This window comes from Serinus canaria, chromosome 9, assembly GCF_022539315.1.
Source record: "Serinus canaria isolate serCan28SL12 chromosome 9, serCan2020, whole genome shotgun sequence".
Taxonomy (NCBI): domain Eukaryota; kingdom Metazoa; phylum Chordata; class Aves; order Passeriformes; family Fringillidae; genus Serinus; species Serinus canaria.
Window position 1 is genome coordinate 10961807 of NC_066323.1, and position 16905 is coordinate 10978711.

General features: G+C 44.9%; 1 protein-coding gene across 4 annotated transcripts in view; it reads left to right on the forward strand.

Moving 5' to 3' along the window:
• Nucleotides 1-15980, forward strand: part of CCDC50 (coiled-coil domain containing 50) — a 42010-nt gene extending 26030 nt beyond the window's left edge. For 2 of the 4 annotated variants that reach the window (XM_030226961.2, XM_050977829.1), the window contains exons 6-12: nucleotides 3453-4151; nucleotides 5591-5697; nucleotides 6287-6331; nucleotides 6838-6942; nucleotides 7860-7939; nucleotides 8943-9040; nucleotides 10029-15980. In XM_030226961.2, coding sequence (XP_030082821.2) covers nucleotides 3453-4151; nucleotides 5591-5697; nucleotides 6287-6331; nucleotides 6838-6942; nucleotides 7860-7939; nucleotides 8943-9040; nucleotides 10029-10048 — 1154 coding nt within the window. In that variant the 3' untranslated portion in view covers nucleotides 10049-15980. The remainder of the gene's footprint in view (nucleotides 1-3452; nucleotides 4152-5590; nucleotides 5698-6286; nucleotides 6332-6837; nucleotides 6943-7859; nucleotides 7940-8942; nucleotides 9041-10028) is intronic. The other 2 variants (XM_030226962.2, XM_030226963.2) reach the window with 2 other exon arrangements.
• Nucleotides 15981-16905: the final 925 nt, after the last annotated feature.

The following is a 16905-nucleotide window of genomic DNA, read 5'->3' on the forward strand; positions in this document are numbered from 1 at the left end:
CTGTAGCATTACATCAGTTTCTGGGGTCAGAATCAAATTATTTTGTAATCAGGAAACATTTAGTTAAAAGAAAAAAAAAAAGGCAAAGACAATTGAATAGTTTTTATTGTCCTTGAAGGTGGTCTAATGACAGGGATAGGTAGTTTATTTTGTGTATGTCCAAGTACAGCCATATATGCATGTTTTAGAAGTGCTTGTGGAAAAAGAAAGTGGCTGATAAGGTAGTTACTGCTGTGTGACACTAAGGATGTGGGGGAGAAATGCTGGTGAAATTCCATCTTGCATTTGAAGAGAGACGTGCTCATTTGTGATGCTGGCACGGCTACATGAAGGAATAAATGCTGGTTCATGGAGATGTGTTTCAAAAATAGCTCCTTGCAGGTATGTACCCAAGCTGTAAAATTAGCACAACTGCCTTGAATGACTTACTGAAGAACAAGGTCATCTCCACAGAATGTCTCTGCTGTGATTATCATCTGGGACTGTACAGTGTGGAAATGATTTGATCCACAGTGCTCTACTGCTTCCTTTTGGTCAGCTTCTGTGATTGAATACAGACCTTCTTTAAACTGGGAGGAGACAATCAGGGTGTATTTAATTATGGAGCAATCCGGGGATGGCTTTGCTATGCACTGGTGGTGGTTTCTGTGTTCTTTCTTCAAAAATGTGGTGGGGAAGATGGGTTGCTTTTGATTAACAGATTGTGAAGATGAAGATCAAAGCTCATTTCTCATTTTAACATCAATGCCATTGGCAGTTTTAAAGTCCTTTATTTGAACTTACACAAAGTATTTTAGTTTCAATTTGGAAGAAGTTCAAAGATAGCCAAGAGAGTACAAAGCACAAAGTTCAAAAGTGCAAAACAGTAACCAAGTGGAAACTTCATGATCACAAGTCCTTCTACATGTACAAAGCTGGGAAAAATTTATCTTGGAGTCCTACGGCCAACCCACTCTTCAGGTTTTCAGAATTAAATGGGAGATGTCGAAAAAAATACAACATAGGCAAGAGTGTGCATGCAGAGATGGCAGGACAGGGTGGATTTTGTAACAAATCAGCTGACAAAGCCTGTGACTTCCTGAAGTAAGACTGTGGTTTGGACTTGGAGGGCAGGATATCTTGTGGGTCTAAGTTTTCTTCTTGCAATAATCCATAATTTTGAATGTGAGGCAGGAGGTGTTTGACTGACCAGTGATAGCAGTGCTGCTCTTGATCTGTGCTCCTTAAAAGCTATAAAGGACTGGAGTGGATTTTATGCCTGGATCATCTAGCTTGTTGTTCTGGGAACTCTTAATTACTTGAGCACCATTTGATTAGGCTTCAGCAGCCTTGGTTTGGATTGTCCTCATTAGTTGTGAATTGAAACAAACAAAAAGCCCTTGCTTTGTTTAAGTTTCTTTTGTTTCTTTGTTTTGGTTTTTTCTTTATTGTTTGAGACTGAGGTAAAATTTATCCACATCCAGGAGGAATGTGGATTAGGCCTATTGCTCCAAAGCAACCTGAGCTCTTTAAAAGTGGAAAAATAAACACGAGAAAAGGCAGAGTTCCTCCCAGAAGTGCCTGTGCCATGAAAAACATTTTTGTATTCAGTTGCTGCTTCAGAGAGTAACACCAGGGTCTGTGGAGTGTTTACACGGCCCCCATGGAAGGTGCCACAGGAACCAGCACCTGTTGATGAATAAATCACCCTGAGATACCCCAAAAGCAAATCATCTGCTTGGGTTGTCAGGCATGGTTGTGTTACCTGCAGAAATCCTTTCTCAGCACAGCCAGGCTTTGTTCTTTTGTGTTTTCCTGCTCTCTGCTGTTGTATTTATTGAGCTTTCCTCAATGACAAAATTGAATTAATTTTTAGACCCTTGTGACTGTTGTTCAAAAACTGACTCTTGCTTTCCGGCTCTGGTCTCTGTTGTTCAGTAAGTCACTTGGATTGTTTGATTGGGTATTTGTTTTCTGTAGGCCATATGTATGATCTAAAATTGAACAGAAAAAATCCAACCAGTTAAAGAGCGACCACAGCAGTTCCTGTTACAGTTCTCGGACTTTTAAAAATACACCTGTTCTGGATAAAAGTCACACAGACTTGTTTTGAAGGCGGATTTTCTGTAGGCTCTATTTTTGCTGGCTCTGAAAAAGTTTTTTCTGAATAGAATGACTCGAAGGGAACATTCAGTTTTGGAGTGAGGTTTGTTTTTCTCCCTCTGAAATTTAGGTAGATTGTAAGTGAGACAGAGCTATTCATTAAAACAGAATGCAATTCATGTGCAGTGAAATCTGGTTTAAATATTTTGAGATACTGTAAAACAAACTCTGGACAGTTGAGGAAAGTCTCTGCTGCAGGGTTTTTATGGTGGGGGGTTGTGTGTGTAGTTCTGTTTCAAATCAATCTCTACTTCAAGGCATTTTTTTTTTTATTTTGAAAAGCTGCTGTAGAGAGATAATAGTTCACTAAGTGCAATGATTTTTCTTAGCAAATAGGTTAGTTGAAAAATTAAATCAATTAGTAGATTGTATGCAGGCAGATTGCTGCATCCTCGTAGCTGTTTCAGGTTTATTACTGAAATTAAAAGCAGAGAAAAATTCTACCTGCTTTCTGGAAAGCACAGAGGAAACAATCCCACTAAAATGCCAAGTAAGCAGCTTTTCTAGCTACAAAGCTGAGGTCAGGAGCCTGGGTTTTCTGAAGTCTTAATCTGCCCTAAAATTTCTATCCATAACTGTCTTTGCATTCAGAGCTGAAACTTCTTTTTGAACAATGAATAAGTGCAGGCCCTGAAACTTGTGGGTCTGGAAAAGAAACGTGACAGTCTGTGGTGGAGGATGTTTGGATGCTGCAGATATCCTGTTCTTGCTTTTAAAGAAAAAGAAAAATCCTATTCTACCTGTTTACTTTTTTTCTGCTTTATGTGGGTCTTGTGCCTGAAACCAGGGCAAGGCTCACCCGTGCTTATAAACCAATGTCCAACCTCACCACTCTGCTTGGCCCCTCCTAGTCTTAATGCCCCTCATTGTCTCCCAAGTTTTCCTGCATCTTTGCAAATCTTTCACAGGTGGTTTCAGGATCCTACAGCAGTGATGTGTCATCAGGAGATGAGCTGCTCTCTTGGCAGTTTTTCAGCCCCAGTGGCATCATTAAAAGTCATTTGTCTCTGTATTGACTTGTTCTTGTCTAGGAAATGCTCAGACACTTTTGCGTTGGACCCGTGCTTTCTGCTCCAACCTTGTTGCCTCCGGTGCTGCCCTGCTAGCCAGGCTGCCATTTCACTGTGTCCTCTCTTGTATCCTGCAAGCCTTGTCTGTCCCTGTTATTATTCTTCTTTCATCATGCTTTGCCTGCATTTTCAGCACCTTGTATCAAGCTCCTTCCTCTCCCTGCTGTGAGTCTGGCCTCGAACTTCCATTAACCCCTGCACCACTAACCCCCCCTCCTTGTTTGTCCCCCCATTGCTCAGAGCAGCCCTGGGGTGACCCCAGAGAGCAGATTTCTGAACCTCCCAGAGCACACAGTCATGGCAGGTGCAGGCACCAGCAGAGAGAGCACCGAGGACACCCCTCGCCTTTGCCCGGCCGTGCCGCCACACCCGGGCACTCCAGCTCAGAGGGCTGTCGAAGGTCTCCACAGCTGAGAGAGGCCAGCAATGGCCATCAGCAGGAGCAGAAGGCAGCCAGCCAGGGAAGGTCCAGGAGACATCTCAGCCTTGACCGGGAAAGGGAGACCGAGCGCCATGCCTATGATCACAGCAATAGCTGGGAGCTGCAGGAGAGGAGGACAGCTGGAAGGAAGAAGGAGAGGAGACTTCTCAGTCTTGACCTGGAATTGGAGCATGGACTCACAGAGGAAATACAGCACAGCAGAAAGCCACCAAGGCAAGACAGAGAAAAGCACCTTCCTCTCCTTGAGATGGAACTGGAGGCAGAGCAGGAGACTTGGCATCGGGGTGGCAGACAGCACCCTGAGAAACACAGATCTCACCATCAGGGCCACTCATCACACAGGATGGCACGTGACGAGAAGCTCTATGATGCTGAATCTAGAAATGACCGTAGGAGTGGTGAGGCAAGAGCCTACAAAAGGGCAGGACACAGGAGACACTCCCCCTCCCCTCATGCTGTGAGCCAGGGGAAGGTTGGAGACTGCCAGCGAGACCCAGGTAACCAAGTGATGGGGAAGGTGCGCATATGTGTGGGGATGGACCTATGTGTGCCCCATACTGGTGTCTGAGATATGTTTGGCTTCCTTGGAGATGCTTCTCTCCAGTATCTACCTGCAATGTGTACACAGGGAATCTTGCCCAGGTTTCTCCCTGATTTAGCAGGATTCTAATCCATTAATGTTCTTGCTCTATATCCTGATGTATCATGGCATTGGAGAGGATGAGTAAGAAGGCATTGTTGGAGGTGGTGCCCTTCATATCCTTTTGTTAAAGAAAACAAATTTCTTCCTCCACATCATCCCCAAAGAAAGACCCCCCCAGAAAACTCCAACCAACACCCAGCTTTTGTTTTTGAGATACATTTTGTGCAGTGGCCTCCTTGTACAGGAGAAAAAAAAGGAACAAAACCATAAATGTTAGGTTATGGTTGTATTTTGTTTGGTTGAGATGCATGACTGTAAGTGAGCATACTTTACTTAAACACAAAAAACCCCAGCAATTTTCTTCCTCTTCTTATTTAAAACCCTGCTGGCAACTTAATGAATTCATTTTGGACAAAGTTCACTAGTGGCACTGGGCATCCAACTGTGTTCTATTTGCAAGATTCTTGCCAATTCTTTGCAAGTGGAATTTTCTGGGAAATCTGAACCTGTGTGGGTCTTGCTCAACAAGCACTTGGCTTTAAAGATCCAGATCCATCTTTCTTCTTTTAAAGCCACAGTGGAGTAGGGGGTGACCTAGTGAAAGTAGGAGTTTAGAGATCTATATCTGTCAAAGTGTAGGGCAGCTTATGCTTTAAGCCATCTAACTGATCTTCACATGAATAACGTGAGGAACATAATGTGTGTCTGTCTCTGGACATACTGGGACAATTACTCTTCTTCCTCATGATACAAACACTTTCCTTAGGGAAACAGAAGGTGTTAATCAGGTTTAGCTTTAAAATAACAGAACTCTGTACTCAAAACAAGAATGGAACATTTATATGAACTTCAAAAATGCTTACTTTTCGGTTTTCTCATTGAATTCATGGGTCATCCCAAGGAAGAAATTGCCTGAAAACTCATGTAAGCCTGTCCTGGATTACCCTTGCAGCCTATGCTGCTTCAGCAGAGCGTTCAGACTCTGCTGTGCTCATATCAAATGTTGGGCTGCTCTCTGCTGCCCAGTTTTGCCACTGTATCTGTATCAATGCAGAGAGTGACAAATTATAATTCCTTTGCTAGCACTGCTGTCACCAAAGACTGCTTCAAGGGACATGGCCTGTTCTGCCGTGGAGTTGCATTTGTTATCTGTGAGAGGGTGTGGCAGTACACTGTGATGAACTCTGGTTCTCCTGAGTGGAGGGTTTGCAGGTGGCTGAGGAGATGGTGGGGATCTCCTTACCAAAGGATTTGGAGAATGGTTGAGTTGATTGTTTTCTCTCAATACTGCAGGCACTAATTTGAGGGGGAGGACACAAGCCATGTATGATGGCCCCCGGATGGAACAGGAGTTGTCTGATGCAGAGATTGCTCGGAAGCTGCAGGAGGAAGAGCTCCTGGTAAGTAGAGAGGCTGCACTGCTCAACTCGAAGGAACTAAGGCAACCAGCAGAGATAACTTTATTTTGTAAACCTTTAATATATAAGAGTGACTGTAAGACCTAAGGTCTTGCTCCTGTGTATTCTGCTAATTACTTTTGTCTTCCATACACACAAATATGGAGTGACAGCTGGCTTCCAACTAATAAGCCATATTTTTTGAAATAAACACCCCAAAATAAAAGTACTGAGGCAGAGTGATATGAAATGGATGTTTCCAGGCAGGTGAAGATGGCATGTGGTCAGTGTAAGCAGCTCACAAGTGAGACAGGCCATTGCCCATCTTTGGAGATGAAAGCAGCAGAGTGGGAAATGCATTTTGGTGTGGCCAGGCAGATACATGAGGGCAAAATTCAGCTGAAAAGTTGAAATGGCAAATTTGAGTTGGGTTGTGAGGTAAGTATTGAGGTAGCTAAGTGTTTTTGGAGAGGTTGATGGTGCATTTGTATGAGAACCTACTTGCCCTGCCCAGTAGGTTGATAGTATGATTAATTCAGAGATGGTAATTTTTTGTCTCTGTCTTTCCTTCCCCACTTTTTTCCCCCTCCAGGCTAATGAAGCAGATCAGAAGGCAGCTCAAGTAGCCCAAGATGAGGTGAGCAATAAGTCAAATACTTGTGGAATTCCTTTACTTGCAGAAGGGCTGCTAAACAGCCCTTGTTTTCTCTGACCCTCTAGATGTTAATTTCCCTCCTTGTAGGGGAAGCCTAGGGCTCCAATGTGATTTTCTCCCAGATGGGTTTTGTGAGAGAGAGAGATTAGCACTGCCTGTTGTGCAACCATGACAAAGGCAGGAAATGCATGGTTCTCTAAGAGCATTTCTTGTAACTAAGCCCCATGGGAGACTATCCTAGATGCTGTGAGATGAACCACTGACCCACTTAAGGAGAAGGGATAGAGGGCAGAATGTTTTTACAAATGCAGTTCTGGCAAATCAGGGAGCTATTGGACATGCCCTGTCCCTTGATTTCTGATCACAGATGGATGAAGTTCTGGATTTGCATCCTTCCCATTCAGCAGCTGTCCATGGGAAAGGGTTTGAATGACTCAAACCCACAAGAGCAGTAAAATTGTCTGTCAGAGTCTGTGTTTCCCTTCTAGGAAATTGCTCGTCTTTTGATGGCTGAGGAGAAAAAGGCTTTAAGAAAAGAGAAAGAAAGAGAAAAGTCTTCCTTTGAAAAGAGGAGGCATGATCAAGATTGGAAGGTATGGCAGGCTTTGGGAGGCACCACAAATAAGGTGCTATAACATTATTCCTATTTTCAGAGGGATGTGAGTGTATGGTGAGAGCAAAAGGTGGTGATGCATCTAAAGGGTCTTGCTGTCTGTTACTCAGCTGCTTCTTGAGCCTTTTAGAGCCACCTCCTTGCTTAGATGCTTTTGGCTTCAGCCTCAAGCAAAGTAGTCCTTGGGGCTCTGACCTTGGAGGATGGCAGTGGATCTCACAGCACCTTGTGGCCTCCCTGAAGCACTGTCAGTCCCTGGTGCAGGACCTTCCCTTTGCTGAAATCCTGACTGTAGCATTAAAAGCAGTGGTTGGTTCTGTTTGTATAAGGGCAATGCAGCTGCTTCAGTTGTCACTCTGCTTCATAACTGGCTGTGTAATGAAAGTCTTGAGTCTATCATGCCTGGTTTTGGTAGGAGTAACACCAGAGACTTGGCTGGCCAACATGGGAGGGGATAGGAAACAGATTATATGGTCAGCACTGCTAACGTGCTAAAGGGGATGTGGTGTTAATCTTGGGGCTAGATAACAGCAGGTCTGGTGTTTTCAGCCTCCTTCCTGAGTTCCAGAGGTTGCAGGAGTACAGCTGCCTGCAGCTAGTCCTTCCTGCTCAGCCTAGCCTTGTGCACTGTCATTACACCTTGTGCACTGTCATTACACTTACTTAGACTGTGTTACCTTACTGCTGTCATGTTTTAGCACAGAAATTGAGTTTGGCTCAGCGAGGCTGGGTTTTTACTGAAAACGAGTCCCGATGCTGCCATTTGTATGTCTGGCTGTAGTTAATTTTGTGTGTAAACCAAACACAAAAGGGCTGTGTGGAACTGTGGCAGTCCCAGTGTCCTGGCTGGTGTCTAGCAAGGCACACAGACAAACTAATTTCCCTTCTTCCCATCAGTCTGATGCAGGCGAATCCACACGCTCAAGGTCAAGAGAAGGGCCCGAAACTCAGCGACACAGAAGTGACAGGCCTTCAAGGTGAGCTTGAGCTGGCTGGCATGAATGGGGAATGCAGCTGGGGAGCTGCTGAGAAGCTGAGTCCCAGGGAGGAGGTGTGGGATGACCAGCCTGACCCACCCAGAATGGTCTCGGTGGAGAGCAGGGTGATGAGGGGCACGGAGCTCATGAGGTGTTTGGTGACGTGCGTCACTCACTGTGCTCGTGGCACTTGCCCATCTTGGTCCCCGTGCCCAGTGCTGACGGAGATTGATGAGCTTGTGCAGTGACATTTGTTAAATGGCAGAGAAACACTGAGAGGGTTAAACATCTTCTGGGGATGTGAAACCAAATGTCATCTCTGGGCAGGAAGGAGTAATCACCATGCATTTGCACAGCTGTTCCCTTGGTCCTTGCTCCCAGCTGAGCCCTGTGCACAGCTCCCACTGCTGCATTTGAACACCACCCTGCAAGCAAGAGCACTCTGCTTTGGGGCATTTCATCCCAAACTGGGAACATGCTGTAGCCTAGTGCTGCTTCTGAATCCCGTGATACTCTGGCTCAATGCTCTTCATGAGGTACTAAACTCTGAAAGTGACCCCAGTGGCTTTGTTTTCCATTCCAGAAATTAACATAGAAATTCTTGTTGAACTTGCAAAAGAAACAACAAATGGAGGTGCAGGTGGAGATTGAGAGAGATTATATTAAAATACTCGGGAGGTAAAACTGTGCAAGCATTAACCCCTTTAAAACACTGTCCTTTTGAGTGAAGTTTGCAGTAAACTTCATAATGGAAATTTCCTGATAACTGACACCATTATTAAATGAAAGAGGTCCATGACAAGCAGTACATACTCTGCTTTTCTCACTGCAGAAACAGTAATGAGCTGTGCTCAGAGGAGCTGTTCTACAGGCGGAAGGTCTGGGCCAGGCAAGGTTTGCATCAAACTAGCAGTAACAGACCAGACAGCTGAGATGTTGCTCTTGCTGCACTGTTGTGACTTTGTGTTATTTCCCAACACTCCTTTGACACTGTGCTTGGCAGGTCACAGCCTGTCCTCGATGGCTTTGAACACTCTCGGTATTACACGAGCCAGCCCAGCCCCTTGCGCCAGATCCCCAAACCTGAGCACTCTCCTAAAGGTAGGATCAACTCCAGGGCTGCCCAGCACTTGGGTTATTGTCAGCTCTTTTCCCCACACAAGGAGCCTGCAGGGGACAGAGTGATGGAAAGTGATGCAAATAAAGAAGGGGAATTAATGCCCCAGCAAGCAGGTGATGCTGGGCAGTGTTTGGGTTGGACTTGCTGAGCACGTTGCAGGCTGTGAGACTGAAAAACTGAATTGGTCTGCCTGGAATTTGTCTAGGTGCTGTCTGTATGTCCTCTGTGATCTCTTAATGATGAATGACTGTAAATCCAGGTAGAAAATGACAAAGAAATGTCATGAAGACAGCATTATGATGGATTTTTGGTGACTCACTATTCTCAAATAATCCAATACAAGACAGAACCTCACCTGTCTGGTGAGCAGATGGGATGTTCTGACAGAAACTTGTCCTGAGAGCAGGCTGGTTTTATTCCTGTAGCACTTCAGCACTGCTTTATTGGCTTGTTTCCTAAAATCACTTGGCCCAGAGCAGTTTGAGTAGGGTTGCCCCTGCAGTTGTTTTAAATCTGAATGCCCATTGTCTGAGTTATCTGTAGAGCCTCTGGGGAAGGAAGGGGGCAGTCTGAGTTTAACTCAGTCTTAGATTTCTTCCAACTCCACTAGTGAGACTTAAATGTGGACACTTTCCAAAATTTAGTTTGGTAAACTTATGTTCTGTCTTCATCAAGCAAGCTGGAAGGTTGATGGCACTTTATAGGGTCTGTTTGCTTTAGCGAGACTGTGCAATGGGGCTGCAGCACCATTCACACCCTAGAAGAAATGCACATGTCTGCCTGTCTCGATCTGTCCTTCCTTTTGCTTGAGTCATGTAACATATAGCTCCCATTTTGGCCTTTGACTTGACTAGTACCCCAGAAGTCAGACAGACAAGAAGGCAGGCCAGGTAAAATATGAGTGGAGATAGGAATTTTTTCACCAGGATTTAGCCTCACAGACTGTTTCCTTTCTGTTTTGTTTTCCAGGTTCCCGTAGGAAGCAGTAAACTGTGCTAGCCTTTGCTTTGGTACTGACTCTTCTGTAGCAAACATTACTGGAATTGCCAGGCAACTTTCTCGACCCCTGACCTGATGGGAGGCCCACCCTCCACTCCCAGGATCATCTCTTCAAGTGTTGTCATATTAAGGAAAATTGTTTGTTTCAATTTCTTACTCATCTGTGATGACTTGAGCAGTGCAGTATAATCTAGCTGCCATTGAGCTGTGCCAATCAACCAGCTGGCTCACCAGCTCCCTCATACATTCTTTTAAGGCTTTCTTTTTATTTTTAAGTTTGGCTGGAGCTCTGATGAACAGGACAAATTGAGATGCATGTACAATGGAGGAAAATTGAAGAAATGAGTTGGGTTATGGCAATGCAGCAAAACATCAGAAGTTATCCTTTGCTAAGTTATCCTTTTTACATTAGGATAACTTAGCAAAGAGAGCTATAAGAGGAATTGGGTTTCTTCCTGTGTTGGATAGGACAGCTGAGCCAACCTGATAGTCATATGAGCTTGCAGGAAGGAGAGAGCCTTGTCAAACATAGACCAGCAAAAGCCAAACTCTGAAACTGGTGAGGCAGAAATGGCCTATGAAACAGAATTTTTTAACTGCTGTATTTCTTTCTAGGGTTTCCAACAATCTGAATAGAGTGTTAGGCATTTAGCTCCAGGATATATGATAGAACAGTTAAAAGGAAAGACAATTCCAACTGAAGTTAGACCTTGTGTGCATGACTTAGGATTTGCCAGGGAGTTCAAGAAGCTGTGAACTGTGGTTTGGGAAGACTTATACAAACAGATCTACATGTCTGAAGGGACCTCTGTAGTCACCTGCTTTGAGCTTCAGTGTTTTAGAAGCCAAGGAATTTCATTAAAGCCAAGTCAGATCTCTTGTAACTCTTACCTCAGTTGCTGATGCACTTGAGTAGAGTAACTTGTTTCTGAACTTGGATATGTCTTGTAAACATGGGGCTGATGGAGAGAGGGCCATATGGGCACTGAGCATCAAATTCAAAATCTACAGTTACAGGCAACCTGAGCCAGACACAGAGTGCTGATCAGTCCACACGATGTCTGTACTGACTGCTTTTCCTCTCCACTGCTCCATCCAGCTCCAGTCAGGAATAAAAAAAATCATTGCTCTCTAGGGCACAGCAGGGTCTGCAGGTTTGCTGTCTGTATATATTTTCCCACGCAGTGATTCCGTCCTGGCTTGTTTTCCCTCCACTCTTTGAAAAGAATTTTTCTTTTGCACAAACACGTAGCCTTTTCCCCTGGCCTCCTCTCATTTCAATTCTTTAGTCTTTTTAATATTTTTTTGCCATTATTTTCAGGTGTATTTTTAATCTACAAAGCTGAACATCTAGACACTGTCTTGGAGTGTGTTCAGCCAGGGCAGGCTGGTTATTCATGGGCCAGACCAGTTCATGGCAGAGAGCTTGGCTGCCTTGCCCCTGCAGCCCAGCCTTAGTGCCAGCACTGAGTCTGTCTCACCACTCTCTCTGTTGGCTCTGGCAGCTGCAGTTCTGCCTCTGGTTCTGCAGAGGAGGGGAGACATCTGTGTCTAGGGCAGGAAACATGGACTTGTCCTCATCTGCCTGGGAAAGGGGCCTTGGCAGCTCTCTGGAGCTTTGTGGGGAGGGAGCATCTCTAGGAAATAGGAAGAGAGCCTGGCTGTCTGCTGTTCCTCTAGTGCACAACTCAAGCCCCAAGGCAGCTGTAAGGCTTTAACCTTGGCTGTTCTTGATCAGGATAATTACTGGGCCAAATCACTGGGAAGACAAGGCAACTCCTTTTTCACATAAGTTGCAGGGGCAGGTTTAATACCACATAACAAGGCTATGTCTTGCCTTGACCAATAACTCAAAGACTTCCATCTCCTACTCCCACTGGCCCACTGGCAGCAGTTCAGTACCTGTGAAGAACCACATAACCCCAATGGATCTCTGCTCCAGGGATACCCTAACCTTACCATGTAGGACTTGGTGTATGGGCAGAATCCTGCTACCTGCATACCCTTGCTTCCAGACTGTGGCTTACTTGCCTGCATGGGCTCCTAAGTGACTTGCAAGGTCTTGCTTGCTGCTGTTTCTCAGGAAATATCCCAGTCAGCAGCTAGATTTTACTGTCCTTGCCTTGTTCCCACTTCTCATTTTGTCTCTGTCCATTCAGAAGTGTTCATGTTGTTTAAAAGGATTCAGAAAAAACCAACCCAGATGCTATTTTTTTTTCTTTCTTATTTGGTAACTTGGCCCTGTGTGGCAACCTCATCTACCAAGGTTTTATTTTTTAAGAATTTATTTTTGTATTTCATGTAACAGTCAAAATTTCTGCTGCTGAAAATGCCATTTTTTTTCCTGTGGGCTTTTTCCTTCCATTGCCATCAGAGTAATCATAGTTGTGAAATGGATGCCTGGTGGGTTTGTAAGAATTAATACTTCCTACAGACTCCCTAGTGCAGGCACTGCTGCTTGTGCACTTTTGAAAACTGGATGGAGAAAAGTCCTGCCAAATCAGAAAGAGGCTGAGCTTTGTACTGGCTGTGCTTGCGGAAAACTGGTGATTCTCTGCAGAAGGCATGGGGAAATCACCAGCTAGGAATTCAGCCCTCCAAGGGCCTCTGTGTCTGGCTGTGATGGACTTTCCTGCACTGCAGTTGGCTGGTGTAGCTTTTGTCTTAACCTAGTCAGAGAAGTCATGAAGACCCTGAAGATTTGAAGAACCTGTCAATTCAGGAGGGATGCTTGGGAGTATCCAAGCTGTTGGTGTCAATGGTAGTAAGTAGGAATGTGAGGGAAACTCTGGTAGATTTAGTTTGGAAGCTGGGTGGTCTGAAGAACACCTCAGTGCCTCCTCTGTGGAGCTGTAAGATCTCCTTAGTGGCCAGTCAAGCTCTCTGGCCAAGACACCAAGAGACAGGAACCCAAGAGAAGGATCCCAGGAGCAGTTGCTGCTTTCTTGGATGCCTTTGAGGGGTGCTGAATGCTTTAGGGGCTGTTTTGCTCTGTATCCTCCCTTAGTCCTCATCCTTTTTTCTTTCTGTCTACCTTTATTCATTTGCTGTTCCTTGTAAGTGTTCCTCCCGTTTTACTCCACAGTCCTTGTGAAAAGGGGGTTCCTAAGGCTTTGCTAGAAAAGGGAGAGAAATGCTGGGAATGGCAGCTGAGGAAAGCAGGTAGTAAATGGGATAAGAGCAGAGCAGTTGTGCATCTTATGCATATTGGGGTTCTCATGCAGCCATGCAGGTTAGAGACCCCCCTGAGGCAGAGATTGCAACTGGACTTGCATCTTTAGTGACCACTTTGAAAAGGGATTCCATGGTCCCACTGTAGTCAACAAGAGCTAAGATTATGGATGAGCAAAGAGCCACTTCTGCTGAGAGTCAAGAAGATGCAGCTTGTGTAGGTGAGATGCAAAATCAGCACCTTGGACATGTGTTCCTGGAAAGGGGCACAATGAAACTGATCTTAAAAAAAAAAAACACTCAGCAACATTTCTTTCCAATGACAGAAAAATGTTTAAGTATCTTGGTTTTTTTACTTGTTTACTCTTGCCAAGTTTCAGTAGCTTTGCCTGTGGGTTTGCTCTGGATTTAGTAGCATATTAGAGCCCTTGCTGGGACCCCTGCCCAGGTTTTTTGGGTCTTGCATCCCTTTCTGACTCTGTGCATTAACAAGGCATCCAGCACCACGTGGAAAATTCACCTCCTTGAAATCCTGGCACTTTCTGACCTTCCTGGTAGGCTCATCTCAGCAGCAAGAGTTCTCACCACCTCCTCACCTCCGTCCAAAGCACAATGGTCTGCAGAAGAGAGGTCGGGTGACCTGGCGGGATCGTGCCTTACACGCAGGGATATTCGATGTCTTCAGCAGGCTGACCTGAGTCACCCTGCTATGAAACACTGTCTTAATGTGGACTGTACAGCTTCCTGCAGCAAGAAGCAGTTCTCGTCACAGGGATAGATCCAACAGGTTGATTTCATCTTTTTTTAAAGAACTTCATAGGTTTGAACTTGGTGGGGTGAGGAAATACCAGCTGGTAAGGGATAGATGAATTCTCATCAGTGAATTTCTCCTCTTGGGGAAGAAGGATAGAAGTTACAGATGCTGCAGTCTGCTTCTCTCTCTATAAAAGGGATCTTGTATGTACAGTATTTTTATATCTCTGCATTCCCATCTATCAGGATTTGAATCAGGATTGATAACATTCTCTACTTATGGAAAAAAATGGGTTATTTTTACAGTGCTAGACGTCAGTGTGTTTATTTTGTGCCAAATTACAGCCACTGTTACATTCTAGTGTTTTCATTCAGTTTATTGCTGTTCATCAATGTGTATATTATATATTTTTATTATCAAGGTTTTTATTTTAATTCATGTTATCCTGTATGCAAACTAACTGTGGATTGCTAATTTATGTATGTATAAAGGGGAGCACTTGGAGACAGTGTGAGGATTCCCCTACTTAGTTTACACTCTTGTAATTGAGCACAGCCAGTCCATGAAACACACTGTTTCCTTCAGAGAGCAATCTCCTGTGTGTTTGTCCCCTGAGCAGATGGCTCCTGCTGTCCCTCCTGGCAGGACTGGCCCTGCAGGACTGTGTGGGATGCAATAGGAACTGGGGCACAGCTCCCAGCCGGTCCTCAGGGCTGCCCTGTGCCAGGCAGGAATGCCCAGCAGGGTGGTGGTGGCTGAGCTTTGCTCTATATCTGTCCCCAGCCAGTGGACATTTGGTTTTGCCCCACTCTCCCAAGGTGTTCAGGGCTCAGTTTTGCAGTTGCTTTGGGAGGTGGCTATGGGACATATCCCTCGCATGGAGCACACCATGGGTAGCTTGTCTTCTTTTTGTTGCAGAGGACAGGCATAAACCTGCAGAGATCCCCATTTGCTGCACTCCAGCACATTTGTGGCTGTGCAGCATGGCTGGGGAGGTACTGGCTGTGCTGCACACAGGTGCCACTTGGACTGCCCTGCCCAGGACAGGTGGTGGGACATGGGTTTCATGTCCAAGCCTCAGTTTCTGGGCTGGAGGTACTATCAACCACCTCCTTCCCATCAGTAGCACAGAGCAAGGCTAACCTGGGCAGTTCGGGCTCTTCAGGAGAGTCCCAGAGAGGACAGTGGCACACACAAATCAGTTTTTTCTACTTCATGGGAAACAAGTTCCACTGTATCAGTGTTCACTCTAAGTAGACTCCATGGTCTGTCTCCAGCTGCATCTGTGCACTGCAATATAGTTAATTGCCTCAGATAAATAACTGCAGTTGTCTCATTTAGCTCTTCAGGGTAAACTTTCAGCCTGTTGAATCTAAATATTAGCCATGCAATGAGGTGGATTAGTCAGAAGGCTTAAATTCCTCAGAGCTGCAAGTGTATCCTGCATTGTAACAGCTAATCCTTAAATATGAATTGCACACTGACAATAATCTGTCTATGCAAGCCTATTCTTGGTTTTATTTTGACTGTTCACTATAATTTTACCAGGTTTGGCATAGAACTTCTGAATGGCATTTAACCAAAGTATCATGTCTGTGTGTGTGTATGCATGTTTTGCTTCATACTCCTGAATTGTCATAGAATGTAAAGGGAACATTGCCTTGCCCCATTTTGTTCAATAATCACTGTATTTTGTTATTCACCAATTCCTTCTGTCCTTCCGTGTGCTTTTCTGGAAACCTAAGTGGGTTACACAGAAGCAGGGGAAAATAAGACTCTGTTCCACCCTTTGTTCCTGAAACCTAGCTGCTTCTATCAACAATTATGTTCTTCCACTGTAATAGATGTAGCAAACAAACAAATTTGTATTTAATTTGATTATTTTGTTGACAGACAGATGGAAAAAAGGCTATGTAATATCTTGGAAAAGATCTGGACTGTTTCATTTCCTGAGACTGTGATACTGAAAAATAAAGCAGTATGATTATTTGCAAGGATAGGATGCTCTTTCTTATTTCATTAGCATAACTTTTAAGTTTGCAAAAAGGCTGTTTGAAGATTCCCTCAAACAACACATACCTACAGTGGTGGGACAGAATGTAAGAAGGAAAAATGGCACATTCCCTGGGACCGACCTCTGTCTTCAAAGGCATCAGCTGAGGATGCAGCCACATGCAGCTCAAACATGAGCAGACCTGATCCCATTGTCATGTCACAAACTCAGTTTGTGACTGAGCATTCTGAAATAGAGAGGGGGTTACACAATATAAATTCTGGATCTTGCATCTGGACTGTAAGCCTTTGTTAAAGGCTTATTTACTCATTTCTCTCTGCTGGCCAAGATTAAACATTGCACAGGGGAGCAGAGAGCCCTTTGGCACCCCAGCAAAGGGTGCACCAGGCTTTCCTTCTATGGGCCAGGGCCTTGGGCTGCACAGGTGAGTGCTCTGACTCCAACAGAGTTCACTTTTGGGTTGGATTAAGGTCTGTGTCACACCACCACCCCAGTGCTTCCCAGTGCCTCGATGTCATCCTTACCTTCCACCAGCTGCATCTCAGAGTCCCTTGGGTATTATCAGTGAGTGGAGTCAGCACAACACACATGGCTGGCAGGGCAAGAGCCTGATTGTAAAAACAGGGCTCTTGGGAGTGCCAAGAGCTCTGCCAACTTACAACCTATTGCAGCCTCTTGTCTGCAGTGACTGGGTCAGCCTGTTTTCTCTGAAAGGCTTCTTACATGCCAGCCTTGGCACTTGTTAAAGCACTAGGCTGTGGTGGGAGCAGGGCCAGCTGGAGTCCTTAGAAACATCTTCCACCTGGTGCAGTGATGTGCACATGGAACTGGGTGTGGGGACCATAAAAAGAACACTGAAGAGCCCCTGGGGACTTTTTTTCTGTACGAGAAAAATTTGGTTTCTGAGT